General features: G+C 55.3%; 1 protein-coding gene across 2 annotated transcripts in view; it reads right to left on the minus strand.

Moving 5' to 3' along the window:
* The window catches only part of OSBPL10 (oxysterol binding protein like 10), a 177,035-nt gene continuing 157,443 nt past the window's right edge, over nt 1-19,592 (minus strand). For both annotated transcript variants that reach the window (XM_004588256.3, XM_004588257.4), the window contains 6 exons: nt 18,775-18,924; nt 10,995-11,481; nt 5,354-5,540; nt 3,701-3,883; nt 1,591-1,744; nt 1-125 (listed from right to left, as the gene is read on the minus strand). In XM_004588256.3, the coding sequence (XP_004588313.2) occupies nt 81-125; nt 1,591-1,744; nt 3,701-3,883; nt 5,354-5,540; nt 10,995-11,481; nt 18,775-18,924 (1,206 nt within the window). In that variant the 3' untranslated portion in view covers nt 1-80. The remainder of the gene's footprint in view (nt 126-1,590; nt 1,745-3,700; nt 3,884-5,353; nt 5,541-10,994; nt 11,482-18,774; nt 18,925-19,592) is intronic.

Raw genomic sequence — 19,592 nt, forward strand, 5'->3', positions numbered from 1 at the left:
TTGATACTGTACCACTTTTAATTCCTCCAAAAAAGAAAAGAAAAACAGGGCTATTTCAGAAAGCTCTGCACTCCTCCTGGTCAGTGTGCCTTCCAGAGGGGACTTAAATACACCCAGCCATCGCCCTGCAAAAGAAGGAAGGAGGTGTTACATGGAGCCCTCGCCACAGGATGTTGAGTGGCGCAAGAGTCGGGCCCCTCCTGACTGACGGCTGCCAGGCTGCAGGAGTGCCCTGTGCCCGACAGCCCAGCAGCAGGGCAGGCTGCCTGCGGCTCTCCGTATGCCTCCTCCACCCGGTGCCTTCTGACAGCCCCCCACGATCTTCCTTCCTTGGTGTTTGGGAAGGAAGCTTTGTTGGTTTACATCCAGGGAGAGTGCTTGGTAGAAAGCAAACCAAACCAAAGCCACTTTGAGGCTGTCAGACCAGAGTGAGAGCGGGTGGCTGGAAGAACTGACAGGGCGACCAGAGTCGAGGATCTGCACACGGGGAACTGTCCACCAGCCCGTACGGGAAGACCCAACAGAGCCTGCAACAGTGGAAGCCAGGGCCAGCGCGGCACTCATGACCACCACCACTGGATGCCATGTGAGAAAAAGGCAGGAACTCAACTGGGAATCCAGTCTGGTGCTCAGCTGGAAGGGAGCGCCCTCAGGAGTGCTCCGATGGAGGCATGGTCCTTAATCTTCCCAGGCCTGCCAGCCTCCCGCACTAACACAGTGGCTCTTACAAAGCCCCAGGGCCAAGGAGGGTCGGGAATGGGCTTTTGTTGTTCAGAAGCCAGGTAAAGGATTCTTAACCCTCACCTGGGGTCCCCCACAATCAAGACCCATAAAGGCACGGCATTCCCAAGTCCCCCTGTCTGATCAGGAACCCAACCTTGTGCTCTGTCTCCGTGGCCCTGAGCTTCCTGAAGGCAGGGAAGAGGGGAAGTGGCAGCTTCCTGCCCCGGGCCAGGTGCCCCTCCACCTGCCTGGGCTGCCCCTCCACCTGCCCCGGGCCGGGTGCCCCTCCACCTGCCTAGGCTGCCCCTGCCACCCCACTGCCTGCATCTGGAAAGAAGAAGCCCTTCACAGAGCAGCAGCCTGCACTGCACGGGGGCTACAGGAAGCCCCCCCGATACACCTGCATGGCTCCTGGTGTTTAAAAACTTTTTTAACTTCCTCAAATTAATACAATGATTTAAAAGGTAGCTTCAGTTCCTGTCTTACACTGCTATGAATGGCAGACATGCTACCAACTATGACTGTTAAAAAGTTCTTCCTCATGCCGCAGCGTTTCTATATACACGGGAAGACAACACATTCCACAGTTTTTGCCATTTTTACACCTGAGCACCCTATGAATCTACAGCTGTGCTATCTATATAAGTAATAAACTGCAATTACACTGAGGGGGGAAAAAAACTCAACTTCCTTAACACTGTGTGAATATCTGATTTCTCCTGACAATCCAGACTTCGGACTCTCTGGAGATGGTCAGGCCTCGCCCATCTGTCCTCATTCATTCAAGCTGCCTGGCCAGCAGTCAGACCCACCTGCCCTGCTCCCAGGCTGTGACTACACACCCTCACCGACAGGGGGCAGGGTTACCTCCTGGATGAAGTACTTGGGCCGCCATGGTGCACGCAGGTTCTCCCGCTTGCGCTCCTCCACCCGCTGTTTCTCCTCCAGGCGCCGCTTCTGCTCTGTGGCTGCATCGATGTCCCCTAGCCGCAGATAGCGGGTCACCTCCCGCCAGAGGTTCCTGGGACACACGGCGAAAAGGAAACCGTCGGGTGGAACCACCCTGGGCAAGGGCCTGCAGGGGCCAGGAGGCGGCACCCAGGGAGCCCTCTCCAGGGCCAGCTCCCCCGGGACAAGGAAGGGCTCAGTTTGCGGTGCCCAATCTGATACCGGAGCAGGAAGGATACTGCTACCTCTGCTGCCGCTGGCTGGGCCGGGTGAACACGGGAGGCCGGCTCTGGGGTGGCCCGCCGTGTCTGCACCACGAAGCGGCTCTCCTGTCTCACTCCTTCACCAAGGACCACAGCCTTGACGTGAGGCACTCCTCCTACCGCGCCCTCTGCTGAAGCAGTGAGGGGGTACAGTGGTCCCTCACTCTAACTCAGCATGTAGGGGAAGCATTCCCTCGGCATCTCCCCCCCGGCTTGGAGTCGGCGTCCTGAGTGCCACCCTGCTCCTCAGATCTGGGGCCAGGCAGCGCCTCCACGTGGCACCCTCGGCCTCTCTCACACCCACCTCGGTGGTCCTGCCCAGGATGCGCAGTGCGCACAGCTGGGACCACACAGTGCACCTTCCAAGGAGGGTTAGTGCTCGAGGGGGGCGGGAGAGAGGGACCGAGAGAGGAGCTCTGGCTGCCGGCTCCCCTGCCCTCCCCGTGCCCACCATGAAATCCTCCTCACAGAGACCGAGGGACAATGCTCTGGGCCCCATTTTACTACAGGAGAAGCTTCTGGAATTGAGTTACACACGCCTTTCCACTGTGTCCTGACACCCAAGAGGCGGCACTGGCTGGCCTGGCGAAGGCAGACCAGGGCAGGAAACAAGGAGGGGTGGCTGATGGGTCGGACGACAGTTCTGTAAGCCAGACACTTCATGGTAACGGGGGCAGAGGAGGGGCTCTCAAAGACAGGCTGGGACTTACTGTGGAAGGGCCTAAGACAGAGACCCCCATCACCCCCCACCAAGGACTGGGGAGCAGGTGGAAGGGCCAGAACCCGCCCACTGTGGGGGTGTCTTTTCCATTCTAGAACCAACAGCTCAACAAGGAAGGGGACACTCATCCTGCGACACAAGCAAGGGTCAGGGCTGCTGAAGTTCTTGCATTAAATTCAGTTTTAGCAAGGTGTTAGCCACATCGCATAGCCATGGCTCTGTGGTGGCCACAGGGCTGGACACTGTCCTCGTCACAGCCGGCTCTTCCCAACCATCATTGGTAATTCCATCTCAACTCAGTGACGGTCTGAGCGCAGCAGGAACTACTGCCCGTGTGTGTGTGTGTGTGTGTGTGTGTGTGTGTGTGTGTGTGTGTGAATCTTAATGCTTCAGTGCCGTGGTGTGGGGAGTGGCAGGCTGGTGGGAGGTGTCTGCGTCATGGGGCTACAGCCCCCTGAGAAGGACGGACATCCTTTCTTGCCAGCAAGCCTCAAGCAAAGTGCTGAGCTTGTGCCTGGCATGGGCTGTGATAAAGCAAAACGCTCCACAGGTTCTCTCCCCTGAGCACCACCTGCCCACCCACTTTCTGCCATGTGCTGAAGCAGCACAAGGCCCTCACCGGAAAGTCAAACCAATGCCAGCACCATGAGTCCAGTGGAAACCCCATTCTTCAGAAATCACCCAGCTGTGGGCTTCTGTATCGGCAACAGCTCACAGGCCCAAGACACCGTACCCTATGTCAGAGCGGGGGCTAGCAAACATTTTCTGGAAACAGTAAGCCTTTTGGGTTCTGCAGGTGGTAGCTGGAATTACCTCCCCCCGCCTTCGTAGCAAGAAGGCATCCACAAACCAAACGTGGAAAAATATATGGCCATGGCCCGTGAGACTTGGCCCATGGGCGATGGCTTGCTAATACCCTCAATTTGAAATGAAAATGGCACATGGCTAAGAGAGCTTGCTTGTACACCTGCACTCATGTGTAAAGTGCCTGTATTATCTTTATCCCATCACAGTCACACCGGACAGGGAAACGGTGGGTCCCCACCTGGACTCCATGGGCCCCTGCTTTTCAAGAGGTCGGATCTTCTTAGGGTACACGGGCAAGGTGGTCGTGTCGATGACTTTGGTCTCTCCGTTGTTGTAAGTGAACTCCAAGGTGCCATCCCACTCCCCGTGGGCCTTACAGACGATGGTGTTGGTTGGGTTGTGCTTCACTTCTGCCGTCACCCTGGATCAAGGAGTCACGTGAGCATGCTTGGCGAGGTCATCAAAAGGCACACTCCCATTTAGAGATCCTTCCAAGGGCAGCTAAGCGCGGGCTTGCTTCTGCAGTGCAAAGCCTAGCTCTTACAATGAAATCTACCAGCCATGAACAGAACAGGGCAGGACTGACGGACACATCGGAGAAAGCAGGATTGCCCGTAGATTAAGGTTAAGACCAGGGTAGCAGTGTCCACTTCTCAGCTTTGATATACACACAGTGAGCACAGAAAATGTTAACACTAGCATGGAAATCCACTAACTCGGGGGGGGGGGGGAGCACAATACACTCTCTTCCTCTCTGACCTAAAGTGCACAGAGTACAGGGAGAGAACCTCAACCCCTAAACGAGGTCAGTTCCATGAGTGGGTTAAACAGCTGCTCCCCTTCACAGCAAAACAGGGTTCCAAGTGGCGAGGCTGGGTGAGGCAGGGCCCATGGGCAGCAGGGGTGCGGGGTGTGTGCACAAGGGTACAGGGAACCAGTGATGACCACAACGGGCTCTGGGGTGGGGAGGATGCTAAACTGCAGTGTTTGCTCAACTCTGCGGCGACCGTCACTACCAACACAAGGCATCACTGGGCACGGAGCAGGGCCAGCACACACACCACTTGCTCTGGTGAGCCACTCGGCTGATTCTGCACCCCTCTGCTTGGCTGGGTCACCCACAGCCGCTTCACAATAATACCATGTGGAGCAATGCTTTCCAGGACAACAGCCAAAGACGTCAGCTTGTTTTCACAGATCTGCTCCGATGCGGGGGCTGTTTTGTTTCTAAATCTCTGAAAGCAGGGCCCAGCGCAGTAGTCTAGTGGTTCAAGTCTGCCTTACAGGCACTGGGATCCCATATGGGCACCAGTCCATATTCTGGCTGCTCCACTGCCCATCCAGCTCCATCTGTGGCCTGGGAAAGCAGTGAAGGACGGCCCAAAGCCTTGGGACCCTGCACCCATGGGGGAGACCCGAAGAAGCTCCCGGCTTCCTATCAGCTCAGCTCTGACCATTGTGGCCACTTGGGGAGTGAACCAGCAGACAGATCTCTGTCTCTCCTTCTCTCTGAAAATCTGCCTTTCCAATAAAAATCAGTAAGAAACTAGCTGAAGCAACAAAAATAACTTTTTGTATGTTGTGGGATTCAGGATAGTTCTTACAGAGACAGGCAACTCCTGGTGGTGTCCAAGTACACAGGACATGTGACTTGGGGACAGAACAGACCGTGGCTGCAGGTGGGACACTGTGACCTCCTGGCGTGTGCTCTGCAAATGCCATCAAAGACTTCGCGCACTTGCGAGGGAAAGGGCCCCAAGCATCGGCCATGGGGAGTAGGGAGAAGATCTAGACCTGCATCTCCATTTTCAACTCATCCCACATCTGGACGTCAACTTTCTAACGCAGGAAGGAAACGCAGGGGCCTGGAGGAGGCAGAGCCGCGACCTACCTGTGGACCTTGCCGCCGTAGAAGGGCTTTGTGTGGAAGATCACCGTGGCCGAGTACCCGGTCTTGGCACAGCTGATGCTGACTTTGCCTCCGAGCTCCACCCAGGGGATGGTGAGGATGGACCGCGCGTAGGCACTTGGCAGGGTGAACACATACTCTTCCTCATGCTCCAGCAGCCTCAGCACGCCTCGGGGGAGACAGGAGGGAGTGAGACGCGCAGACACGGGCAGCCGGACACGACGGCCTCCCGCCACAGTGCCGCAACCGCTGCAGTGAGGGCCAGGCACTGTGCAAGGAACGGGACGGGCCCATTTGCTCAGGGAGCAGAAGAGAAAGGTGGATGTTGATGGATCCCCAAACACAATTCTAACTGTGCTACAGGTGCCAGAGAGAGAGAGAGAGACTCCCAGGGACGAGGGGTGGGAGGGTCAGTCTGGACTGAGCTCGGCAAGAGTTGAGAAGCTGGAAGGGAGATGCGACAGTGCTCCGGGCAGCACAGGAGCAGTGCAAAGGCCCTGTGATCACACAGGGCCCACCTGCAGGAAGGAAGTTGGTGTGATGGACCCACCAGACCAGCAGAAGCCACAGCTCTGCCGAGCAGCTCCCCGACCTCTGTCTCTCTCCTGCGAGCAACAGTCTGCCTCCCTGGTCCCCCTGAAGTTAGAGCAGACTGCACGGGTGGGGAGACACGTGCCCAGGGCACTGACCCCCTCCCCAGTAACCATAGAGGCTGCCTGGACCTGGGACCCAGGGGCTGCGCTGCGTCTTACATCTTCCTGACATAACGCAGAATTGGGACAGGCCTGTCTGCTTCTGAAGAGAAGATGGCCACAGTTTGCACGCAGTTCTCAAAGACTGGCTGGGCCACCCTGAATGCAGACCCTCGCAGGGCTGCCATGTGGTTCATGCGCGGAGGCCTCCGTGGGAAACCAGCTCCACAGCTCCCCAAGGACGACCCATGCATGGCACTCTGTCCGCCGTCCCGACACACGTGACCAGGGGAGTGTACGTTCAGCAGGTCCCACAGGCCTGCACGTCCAGAACGCCAGGCTCCTGGAGGCTCCCCACACACGGTGTGTTACGCCTCCCAGCTGCCATGCATGGCAAGGATTACTGTTTTTAGAATCACAGTGAGCACTCTCTCCTCCCCCTAGTCTTTGAAAACATGGCAGGTGCCTGGCAGCCACCGACACTGGAATCTCACACCCGCCTGTCTCTTACATGAATCATCTTTAAAATTCACATTCATGTTATCTGAAAAGCAGAGGAAGGTGCACAAAGATACCTTCCACCTGCTGCTTCACTTCCCCAAACGCCCACACCAACCAGCGTTGGCCCAGGCCGACGGAACGATAGGAATCCCACCCAGGTCCCCGCCACAGTGGCAGGGGCCCAGGTACTTGCGCCATGTCCCAGTGTCTCCCAGTGTGCCCATGAACAGGAACCTGGGTCAGAAGCAGAGAGGCCAGGAGGCAAGCCAAGTACGCCACTATGAGACTCCTGTCTCAGGCAGTGCCTTCACCACTGTGCTGGAGCCTCGCATCACCCCAGTGGCTGAAGTCCTTGCCTTGAACAGGCCGGGATCCCATATGGGCGCCAGTTCTAATCCCGGCAGCGCCACTTCCCATCCAGCTCCCTGCTTGTGGCCTGGGAAAGCAGTCAAGGACAGCCTAAAGCCTTGGGACCCTGCACTTGCATGGGAGACCCGGAAGAGACTCTGGGCTCCTGGCTTAAGATCAGTTCAGCTCTGGCTGTTGCGGCCACTTGGAGAGCGAATCAGCAGATGGAAAAAGATCTTCCTCTCTGTATATGTGACTTTCCAATAAAAATAAATAAATCTTTTAAAAAAATAACAAGAACTAGGATGAGGACACCGAGGCATTGCAAGATGAAGGAGCTCAGCTGGTCAGTACCGGTCTGTGAGCCTGTGCAAGCAGCTGACTCAATATGAGCTAGATCTTGCCGGGAGCGGGGAAAGCAGGGAGCGACCTCGGTGCCAATCAGCTGGCCAGGGATGGCTCCGGAGCCATGAGGCTCATTTGCAGAATCATGCTGGCTCATGGTTTCTGAAGTCCATGCAACTGTTAACTCTACCTTTTCTGCAAATCACTTTAATAGCGCATGGGCTACAGTGTATGGGAACACAGCAGGCTTATCGGAGCCAGCAGCTCGCTGATACTGCTGTCCACCCATCAGCCTGACACCCCACTGAGCAGATACGTTCTGAAGCCCCCGGTGACATGCTGTGCATGTGTAGGGGTCCCGAAGGCCTTGCGGAGGACTGCACATACCCCCACGAGCACAGGCAGGAATTAAGACCAGAGAGGTTGACAGCTGGTTCTTGGGTCATTCAAAACCTCCAGTGTGGGTGGAGGGGGCTCAAGGGTGCGAGTGATAGGAAGACAGCTTGGCTCCGCCCCACAATGTCCCAAATCCCACAACAGCAGGTCCTCTCCCCTCCTCTGACTTCCCACGGCTCTGATGACAGAGCCCATCTTCCAGAAAGCAAAGCTCCAGCCACGTCCTGCTCTTACTCGGACACCGGTCCCCAGACCAGGGCCAGGAAACACCAAGGACGCAGCCCAAAGCATCCGCCCCTCTCCTAAACACCCCCCAGCCTCCCGCTCCTCAATCTATGGAAGCCCCTCCCCTGAGCCAGAGTGGGAAGGCCAGCTCTCTTCTGGCAAAAGCCTGGTGGCTCTGCGTTTGGCTACAGAGACCTTCAGGCGACGGGCTCACTTGCGTTGGTCTCACACCACTTCCATGCTAGGGGCAGTCCGCAAGCTGGGAGCTTGCCATCAGAAACTCAGCAAATGGAGGTATCAGTATTTACCAATATGAGGCCAGTAGGAGGCTCGGCTCGTCATCCCTCAACCTGGCTTTCTGCTAACACACTTGGAAGACACCTGGAAATGGCCCAATGGACTTCCCAGGTTCTGGCTTCAGCCTGGCCCAGACAGGGCTGTTGGGGTCACTTGGGAAGTGAACAATCACGACAGGTCTCTAACTGCCTTTCAAGCAAGATCATTTTTTTAAGCAACTGTACAGCCACTGTGTCACCTGCAGGTGCCCAGCCGAGGCCCTGTCACTCATCCATCTCACCACAGCTAACCGCCCTTCTCCCTGTAGCTGGCTGGTTTTGATTCCAGTGTCTGCAGGATGCAGTGGCAAGTGTAGACGAATGGCTCCCGGTGTCCCACCCAGGGACGGGGAGGAACCAGCAGAGACTTCTGCATGACCTGGGCAAAGCCAGGGCTTACACGAGCAACGCCTCGGGGAGGGTCTCTGGGGCCACAGCTGGCGAGCCAAGTGAGCTGGGGGCACAACGAAGCACTTCACCACAGGATTTTCTTCCGCCACTAGACTAATGGCTTGCACCAAGCAAGGAGCTGCTGCTTTCTCCCACGCCCTGCACCCAAGATTTTAAAAGCCCAGTGCTGTAACCCCTGGGCAGCCATGTCCCTCACATGGCCACTCTGCCGCCCGAGGGAGCACTCTCTCAGACCCTCTCCTTCGCCAAACACTGGTGGCTTTTGCCAGTCAGAGCTCCGGGGGCTACGCCAGCCTGACTCTGCGCTCCCGCAACCTCAAGGTTCCACAGCCTGGGCTGAGCCCAGGCCGGAATTCAGCAGTACTGTTCTGAGCGCCACCTGGGGTTGCTGTCTCGCTGGCACAGGCAGCATGGCACTCGGGGAGGGGGCGTCCTCTGGTCCAGCAGATCCGAGCAGCCGTCTGTGCTGGCCCTCTCTCCGGGCCGTCTGGACGTCAGCCCAATGGGACTTTCCCTAGCACCACCTTAGGACAACCTGTCGAGGTCACCAGTGACCCTCCCGATTCAAAACCCAACACCCAATCTTTAGTTTGGCACCGTGTGGCTGTCACAGCAACCAGTCCCTGTCTGCTCCCAGAGCCCTTTCTTGGCCTGGCCCCCCTGGGGAGCTCAGTCCCACAGCCTTCTGGCTGCTCCCTGGCATCCGGGGAGGGCTCCAGAAGGCAGCACTCGGCTACCTCCTGCATCCCAAGGTCTGGTTACGAGCTCTGACCTCGGTCGGGCCCCTCCCTCCACTTCCAGCCTGTGTCTTCAAGGCCATTTGGAAAAGTTCATGGAAAAAAAAATGGTATTAAAAGATGAGTTTACTACAAACAAACCATCTGAATCCCTCGCAGAGCTTTGTAGAAAGCACAGTTGTCATGGGGAGGGATTGGGACCGCCTTCCAACAACTGCCCACTCGAGCATCCTGCTCCGTGCCGAGCCCTCAGCCCACCAGAACCTCCTACCTTCTCCCTCCACCTGCCTGCCACCTGCTCAGGAGCCCTCCTTCCTCAGGCCTCGCCTCTGAACCCAAGGCTCTTCCTCTTGGCTCTCAACTCCAGCACCGTTCCTCTCCTCCACCATTCCCCCCCAGCGTCTGTGGTGCAGATAATTTGCAGACCCACCTCCCCTGTGCTGTGGCTCCCTCAGGGTCTACATTTCCAACGAGCAGCAGAAGGATGGAAGCAGAGCTCACATTTTAGCACTCTACTGTCCCAACTCCCCAGTGCTCCTGGACAGAGCTGAGGCTCCCCGTGCTAGCCCACCAGGCTCTCGGAGATGTAGCATGGTCACCCCCCTACACGTCACTCCACCTCCACGCACCTGCTCTGGCCACAAAGCATCCTCCCCGCACCTGCTCCCAGCCCACGGGCCTCAGTCTTTTCACCCCGCCCAACGTTGTCCTTCCCCATCACAGCCCCCTCAGGTCTGTGTTCAGAACTGCCTTCCCAGCTCCCATGCCCTCCCTCCAGGACCCCAGTGTCTGCCCCCTCGGCTGTTCTCAGAACAGACTGTATTGGTTTCTGTCTGAGGGTGCTGCCTAAGGCCAGCCTCACTCCTTGACCTTGACCGCTCTGTCAAGGTCACAGCCTCTCAAGACCCAGCCCAGCATCTGGGAGGTGCTCAGTGTGCTGAGTGAGCAAGCCATGTTCTCACGTCCAGGGGGATCGGGGAGGGCTTCAGGGGGGCCAACTCTTGCTGAGAGCCAAAGCCAAATCCCGCGTTAGATGCCCGAGCATCTCCGAGGGGTCTGTGGCTCTGGGAAAAGCTGAAGAGCCACCAACAGACACGTGACGTGAACAAGGATGATCAGGGGGTTCTTCAACCATGAAGAAACCTCCTCCACGGCTGCTTGGCTGGAAACAGGAGTGTGGGAGCCGCCAGCAGCTAGGACAAAGCGCACTCGCTGGCAACTTGTGGAGCCGATTCCCAACAGGCAGTATGACCGCCCTCACAGGCTGGGAGGGAGTACACACGTGTTCCCCCACCGCTGGATCCAACACTCCTGTCCACGGGAGCAAAGCTCACAAGAAGCAAGCATGTTAGATGGGATGTCTGAAGTCCCACGTGGGCACGCCTGACCAGCAAATGCCTGTGTACTGGTCTGTCCGGTGCAGCACTAGGACCCCAGTGGGAAATTACAGTCCCAGTCCCCGCCCCCCCTCCAAAAAAAAAAAAATCAGAAGATCTCATTCCTCTTTCCCACCATTCCCAAACTCCAACAAGAAATACCAGAAAAGGCGACAGTCAAAATGATCCACGGACCATTGGGCACGCAAGCGTCCTGTGCAAGAGCCCAGCATCCAACAAGACACAAAGCGGCTTACCTTCCCCTATCATGGAGACCCCCACGGACATGCCCATGAACTTGCTTTTGGTCCAAACGTGAGTGTTGACGCACAGTCTCTTCTCCTTGCACTCACAGTAGAAGCAGGAGATGGGCGGGTGATGGGACACCTGCTCGGCCACAAACCTCAGCTTGTAGCTTTGGGAAGGGTCGTCGGCCGGGGGGCGCTCGTGAGGGTCAGCTGGAGATGGGGAAGCAGTAGCAGTCCTCCTGGGATTGACCTTGTCCTTGGGAACCTCCCAGGAGCAGTGGAAGGTCTCGCCGATGATGGGGTTGTAGGGCTTCTTGGCCAAGGCCCCCTTGCGGCCCTCGTGAAAGGCTGTGAGATAATATTCCACGAAGCAGATGACCCTCTCCTCGGGCGTGGCCCCGGCAGTGATGGCCAGCAGCAGGTCCGGGTGCGCCATGAAGTCTGCGTACATCTCTAGCAAGGACCGCTTCTCCAGGATAAAAGTGGGGAGCACCACCTGGTACAGAGGACACCAAATCAGCGGGGCACCCCAGGGTGACACGGGTAAGCGAGAAAGGCTAGCAAACTCCAGAGCTGGGCTCACCATTGTTGTTTTTTTTAACTTTTAAATTTTATTTTATGACACAAGTCCACAGGCCCTGGGATTTCCCTTATTCCCCAAATTCCCTCCCCGCCCAGTGAGTTCCCTTAAACCATTACAATAGCACAGCCCTTCATAAGCAGTCTTAAGTCCACGATTCTGCTATTTTAAGTGCATCCTGACACTGTAGATACGGACAACAGCAGACACTCCAGCATCCTGTTGTCACTGACGTATTTTACAGTTTCATTGAATTCACCAATTCCTTTTTTTCAGACAGACAGATGGACAGACTAGGTGGTCCCAACTAGAAACCACTATGCTCAGTGAAATGAGTCAATCACAAAAGAACAAAAGAGCAAATACCATATATTCTCTCTCATAAAAGGAAGCCAACATGGAAAGGGTAACTCCAACAGTCCAATCTATACTGTTTTTTGAGTGTCTGTTTGCTCTTTTGGCTGTATCTCTTATGTTTTGATGTTTTTATATCTGTTTGCTTGCTTCCAAATAATCTCTTTTCTCTAATAGAATTCATCAAGTGCCCATGAAGTATACGATGGCATCATAGTTCCTAAGAGTTCACTGGATTCTGAAGCTGGCAGGCCTGGCGAGCCATGGGCTCCTGTCTGTGGTGGCTCCCACGTGAGGGCAGAGTAGCCGCCGTCGTCTCACCAGGCCAGCTGACTCAGATTACGTGGCTGGCACACACACTGCGTGTACAGGTGTTCTGTCATTCCTTTAGATACAGCTTAGCTCCCCTGGCAGGGCAGGGTGGTAGTGGGGCGGGGGGGGGGGCTCGCTTCTGCCTTCCACATACCCTGCCCTGCCAAGGGTGTGGGTCCAATGAAGAGGCGGCGTCCAAACAGTGAAACACGACAAGCATGCAATCGGCTTGGGTGCTCAGCCCCCTGCCCCACAGGGAGACCCCCCCTACTCAGCCCCCCATGGAAGGCCTGGCTCCTGGCTTCAGCCTGGCGCAGCCCGGGGGCTGTGGACACCTGGGGAGTGAGCCGGCAGGTGAAAGGTCTTAAGTCTGTCTCTTTCTCTCTGCCTCTTTCTCTGTCAAAGAAGCCAGCACCAAGATTTCTAAGGAAACTAGAGAAAGGCCAGCCCATGAGACACACGAAGTGAAAGCCTTTTGAACACACCTTGAGCTTTCGTTTTAAAGCTACGTCTTAGTAAGTGTGGTAAGCAAGAAAAGGAAAAAAAAAAGCCAGGTGTAAAACTGCAGGTGTGACAATCCAAGTGACCACACGAGTCCCAAAAGTCACCGGGCGCCCCGGAGCTGAGCCAGCTGCACTCTCATCTCTCTCTGCTGGAGAACACACCAGACAAACTTGTGTCAATCACAACTGGGCAACAGTAAGACTTTTGCCAGGAAGCATCCTTTTGGGAGTACAGGGGATGGGAGACTTTCAGGCCACCCTTAGTGTTCTGTGTCTTTCTGAGGGACTGCACCATGGTGCCGCAGCCAGCACCGTGTTCGAGAGCCTGCGTTTCACTGGGGCCCAAGCTGCTAAGTCTCTAGGGGTTCCCCCTGCCATAAAGCCCCCAGTCACACCCTCTGCCACCACCCCAACATCCAACAGCAAGGTGAAGACTGAGAAAATCAGTCTCCAGACACGCACCAACCTGGCCTCCCCCAGCACCGAAACCACTCCACAGCTCCCCTGCCCAGGCACCCCGCCCAGGCAGGATGCATAGGTTGGGGGGTGTGGATTAGGCCAAGGCAACTCAACAAGCAAAGCAGCCATAAATACTGACATCCCCAGAAGGCAGGACTGGGTGGGGGGATCCCCAGAGCTGAACAGGGCTTTGTCATCCCAACAGGGTGTGGGTCAGGCCTGGGGATGTGCCTCCCGATGGAGGCAACCTTCTGACCTTGGCACAGAGCTTGCCCCATCCCCCACTGGATGGCAGTGGGCTTCGCTGCAACGATTCTACCTTTGGACCCAAATGCTCACACTCAGACCCAAAGACGGTAACAGCAGCGACAGGATGAGCCACGATACTGAGAACAAGGCTTAAGGTCTCCCTCCTCGTTTAGTCAGCCGCATAAGGCTGGGCAACAACCAGAGAAGACCTCCGCAGAATCCTAAACGACCGAGTCCAGCAGGAGCTTTCCAGATGGTGTAGCTCAATACCTTGGCCATGTAGGTGAGGGCCAAGGAGGACAGAGTGAACCGCTGGTGTTGTCCCACAGCCCCATCTGCTACCCCGTGTTGATGCAGGGTCCCGGGGAGGTGGGAGATCTGCTAGGAGGGAGAGCTCCTGGGCCAGGCCCTCCCGTCTCTGGGGGCCATGCCTTCGGCAGGAATTCTCAAGAGACTGGGCCAGGGCGCAGCCACTGCCTCCCTGCTTCCTGCCAGCTGGCCACAAGATGGTCCACACATGTCCCATCCCTGCCATCTGTCAATCACATCACAGGTCACACCAATGGTGCTGGCTGCTCCTGGACCTGAGCCTCCAAGCTGTAGGCTACATAAATCATGCTTTGTTTTAAGGTTATTTGCCTCAGACACTCCAATGCAGGCAAATCCTAACTGATACACCAACACACCTAACTGCCTGCTTCTTCGGGTTAAGGAGAACATTTTCTAGGAGCTCACTGCCCGTTCTTCCGGGGACTGCTGGGCCATGCCATCTCTTGCCATTGATAAAAAGTAGGGGAAAAGAGATTGGGTGTTGTGGCACAGTGAGTTAAGCTGACGCCTGGGACACCTTCACCCCTTCTCAGGGTGCCTCAGATGGAACCCCACCTCTGCTTCCAATGCAGCTTCCCACTAGTGCACCTGAGAGACAGCTGATGATGGCCCAAGCGTGTGGGTCCCTGCCACCCACATGGGAGATGACGATGCTCCTCCTGCCTGTTATGGGCATACAAGGAGTGAACCAGAGTAGCGAGATCTTTCTGTCCTAGACAGACAGCAGGTAGGCAGGCAGAGACGCACAGAAAGATAAATGTTGATGCCACAGTTGTGGCATAGGCGATAAAGCCATCGCTTGCGGCTCCAGCATCCTGTGTGGGCACTGGTTTGTATCCAGGTACTTTACTTCTGACCCAATTCCCTACTAACGGCCTGGAAAAAGCAGCGGAATACAGCTCAGGTATTTGCATGGAGCACACTGGATGAAACTCCTGGCTTCTGGCCACCTAACAGTACATCAGCAGATGGAAATGCTCTCTGTCTAATCTGCCTTACAAAACACACAAATCTTCAATGCTCACGGAATGTCCACTGAAGGAATGGACTCCCAGATCTGCTCCACCTCCTGTGTCTAATGACTCCTTGGCGGGGCAAAGAACAGGCCCAGGTGAGCCACAGGCTGCAGCTTTAATGGCTCCCTGTGGGCCAGAAGGAAGAACAGCCCAGCGGGAAGCCATTTCTCCCCACCCAGCACAAAGCCAGCTCCTGAGCACCTTGGACAAGACACCCTGCTTCTCACAGACACCCGTATCTTGGTCTGGTCTCACGGATTTCTTTCACGCAAGCTCTGGGTCCTACTCCTCCCCCACCAGCCCACCCCCCCAACTTTTTGGAGGGTGGGGGTGTGCATTTATGAACCAGCCACTTAATCATCTCTTCCTTGGTTGGTGGACGGGAGGGACAGAGAACCAAGAAAGTGGAGCATTCTAATTGGGCTGTCTGCCTCCAATAGAGGGTGGGCAATGGCCCGGCTGTTCGGCCAAATGGTCCGAAATCACGCCTGCGCATTGATCGTGCTGTCAATAAAAGCTGTCTCCTCTCATTAAGGTAATTAAGATAATGAAGCACTTTTGGGGTATGGTCAGAGGAGAGGACCTGCACCACGGACTGAGGGCACAATTAATTGCATTTAAAGCTGCAGCAACCCAGAAACACAGAACGAATCTTCAGGCTAGATCCATAGAAATCTGAAATAAATGACCTCTCACGGGGAAGGCCAAGGACAGCCAGTGATGGCCGTCTCCGCTCAACAGGCAGCACAGCAGGTGCCTGCCCGGGAGTGCCAAGAACAGGTGCAGTTTTCTTCAAACACGCATCATTTCCTCAGCTGGGGAGTCATCACAAGGACGCTCCATTGTTAGACCTGCAAACACACCTTCTCCTGCAAGTGGGCAGAGGGAGCCGAGACCCTGTGCCAAGGCCAACTTATGTAATACTTCAAGGAAACCAGGCAAAAGAACGCAAAATGCCAACTGACCCAACCAAGGGTGAGAGCCTGGCATTGTGGCACATCACTGCTTGTGGAGCCAGCGTCCAACAGCTGAGCACCAGGGCGGATCCCAGCTGCTCTGCTTCTGATCCGACTCCCTGCTAATGCACCTTGGTGGTGAGCCAAGCGCTTGAGCCTGGCCTGGCTCTGGCTGGTGCAGCCATTTAGGAAGTGAACTGGCAGATGAAGATCCCTCTTCCCTCTCCTCCCTCTCCCTCTTCATCTCTCTTGGTTCCCTCTGCCTTTCAAATAACTAAACCTTGACTTCACACCCTGCAGCATCTTGGCAGTATCACCAAAGATGATCACTACACATCGGGTAGGGAAAGGAGTAAAACAAGCATTTTGTTTTTTTCTGAGAAAACACTGACTGTCTAGAGAGAGACACCAAGTGCTGGATCCATCCCCTGTGTTCCCTCAGAGTCACAAACCTCAGCCTGCAGGCAGGAGTCAGCTCTCAGCAACTGCCAGTCAGGGGGACGCAGCGAGTCCACCCGCCAAGATCAACCCTCTGAACTGCACACTGCGAGCAGGCGGAGAGCACCTGCTTAGGCTTGTTGTACCAAAAAAAACAAGAGGTAAGTCAGCCCAGGGCCTACCCGGCACATAGGAAATGTTCACACAATGCTGACACTTGTCAGGATGGGGGACCAAGAATCTGGTTTGGAGATTGGGAAAGACGACAGCAATGGGGACAAGACATCAATGTGTCCCATACTGCTTCAGGGACCATGCTTAACACCAAAATGGGCTACCTCTGACGCTTCTGCGGATAGCTATACCAGCTGCTCACAGGGAAGGGAGAAGTGGCTGCATCCAACAAGAAGTGTGAGAGACTTCACACCTGACAGCATACAGACCTCCAGCCAAGCCAGCTTTGGGTGTCCCACATCTACCTTGTATAATCATCTCACGAGTACTGTGAGCAGGCATAGTGACGCCACTTTACAGGCGAGGAAACTGGGGCACTTGCAAAATGAAACCCATGTCCATGTCAGCCCCTACCCTCCACCCAGCCCAGTGACCTGAAGTGTCCCCACGGCCAACGTTCACTCTCTTGAGAAACAGCGGGATGGCTGGGACCCTGCGCAAAGGACAGAGGGGAGCATGGGGGTAACCAGGGACATCCTGCACGACATGTGCTGACACAGGCTTACGGGTGGACGGAGGGTCACACCACGCCTTCTGTTAGAAGACGGGGGCTCCGGAGCAGCAGGCGTGGCTCGGCTGTCTATCAAAACCCAGCACTAGGGAGAAGACAAAAAGTGCCAGGGAAGCCCCAGTGGGGGGTGGCCTTGACCCTGACAGACTTCTGCTGGCGCCCACCTCGCTGCCTCCTCGTATCTGACCAAGGCAACTGTAGCTTCTCTGTCTCTTCTCTCCACCACCCTTGAGATCCTAGCTCCAACTTTTAGCAAACAGATCCACAACGAAAACACACTTCACGCTGCGGTTCAGCACAGTTATAAGGAAGAAAAGTTTCACGTGGAGTGCATTCTGGTATGTTCTGCTGCATCTCACTTCACGTTTTAGATGCATTAAAACTTACAGCATCAGTTTGACAACACACAAGCTAGAAACACTATTAACTTTCACTTTCATTTGAAAGGCAAAGTAACCTAGAGAAAGGAAGAGCAAAGAGAGAGTTGTTGATCTGCTGGCTCACTCTTCACATATTTGTAACAGCCTGGGTTGGGTCATACTAAAACCAGGAGCTAGGGCCTCCACTGGGTTTCCCATGTGAATGGCAAGGACACAACTACTTGGGCCATCACCTGCCTCCCATTTTGTTAGTGGGACACTGTACTGGAGTCGAAGGTGGGACTTCATCCCAAGCACTAGGATATGGGACGCAGGAGTCCCAAGCAAAGGTTTAATGCACTGTGCTACAAGGCCTATCCCAACACAGTAATCTATGGTCACACTATGCAAGTTATTGCCCACACCCCATGAAACTCACATGTAAGTGTCTATGCAATCCATAGCAATCCCGAAGAACAGCACATATGCAGTTTATTCTCTTTACTTATGTATTTATTTGAAAGAGCTGCAGAAAGACAGAGAGACAGACAATCTTGCATCTCTTGGTTCACAGATTCCCCAGGTGGCCCCAGGAGCCAACGCTGGGCCAAGCCAAAGCCAGGAGCTTCAGCTGAGTGTTCCACGTGAGCTCAAGCGCTTGCGTCATCCTCCGTTGCTTTCCCAGGCCACTAGCAGGGAGCTGGATTCAAAGTGGAGCAGCTGGAACTCGAACTGATGACCAAAAGGGACGATGGTATGGCAGGTGGTGGTTTTACCAGCTGTTCCACTTCCAGTCCTGCTCCCTGTTCATGCACCTGGGGTAGCAGTGGCAGACAGCCAAAGTGCTAGGGCCTCTGCCACCTACGTGGGAGACCCAGATGAAGGTCTAGGCTCTTGGCTTCAGCCTGTCCCACCCCTGGCTGCTGAGGCAATTTGAGGAACAAACCAGCAGATAGATTCTCTCTCTCTCTCTCTCTCCTTCAGCTTCTTCCCTCTCTCTGCAACTCTTTCTAATAAGAACTGAGCCTGAATCAGCACCTGCTGTCCATGGACGATGAGATGAGGGTCACAGGCAAGGTTACCCTCTGGGGACTAATGATCACAGTTAACGACATCCTGCAGTTGGCCATGAGACAGGACTCCCAGCTGCCGCACCCATCTCCTCCCTGCCTTCCTGTGTGGCCACTATGCTCAAGCGACCTCTAGGGAGCGCCTCCTGGCCCTCCTAAGCACAGTCAGAATGGAACAACTGGGGTCTTAGAGTTTAAGAAACACAAGTTCCTTAGGGCAGCGGGTTGAAGCAAGGCCCCATCGAGAGGCTCTCCAAGCCAGCAACGAGCGTGAACATCAACACCTCCACTCCTCCAGCCTCACCCAACACTGACGTCTGGAATCCACGATGGCCTTTCCAATCACACCCCAGGGCAGAGGACATGAGCAGAGGCAGCTGAGGTTAGAGGGCGAAAGCCAGATACCTGGCGGGCCTACCTTGGTCAAGTCCATGCCAAGCTTGAGCTGCGAGATGAGATGCAGAATCACACTGCGTTGGTCCTCCATGACACCCAGCTCTGTCTCTTCCTTGTCTTCATTGTCGCTCTTCTCATCTTCCGATAGGACCAAGTCAGGGCCTGAGTGTAGCTACAAGCAAAGCATCAGTAAAGATCACCAGCCCATCCAGCATTACAATCACACTTGCTTAGCCCCAAGCCTTGCCCCAGAAGAGCTGCATGAAAGCGTTGGCTGACAGCCCTAGGCTCTTCAAGCTGTGCGCCCCCACCCTGACCACCTTATCTGCCTCTCCATCCCCAGGGAGGCAAGCTCCTGGCGCCCCAGTTTGACATGACTAAATACATGGGCTCTTCCCTGCCACCCTGGCCAGTCACTGGGTACCCATGCTAAACTTGTACAACAGACAAGCTATGAACCTAACGAGAGTCCTTCTGTTTATAAATAAGTTGGATTTTCCTATGACTTCCAAGTCACCTTCTTTATGGAAAACTGTCCTCAAAAGCTGTTTGTGCTCTAGCCCCTTAGGACACCGATGGCAGATGAAGACATTGATCCATGGAGGGAGACAACAAATGAGCATCCAAGGAGAAATGTGGAGAGCGGCGCAGCCCAACAGGCCCTGCTCCCCCGCACGGGGAACTCCATCCCTGCATTCCAATTTCTCAAACTATGCAGTCTACAGGCAAGTGCATACCTCAAGGTGGGACTGGTCCCAACATTTTCCAATATCCAAGCATCCAGAGCCTTGAGTACAGGGTAAGCCATCACTGGAATTCTGTTGGGAGAAATCCCTGCAT

The sequence above is a fragment of the Ochotona princeps genome, chromosome 30, assembly GCF_030435755.1.
Source record: "Ochotona princeps isolate mOchPri1 chromosome 30, mOchPri1.hap1, whole genome shotgun sequence".
Classification (NCBI taxonomy): domain Eukaryota; kingdom Metazoa; phylum Chordata; class Mammalia; order Lagomorpha; family Ochotonidae; genus Ochotona; species Ochotona princeps.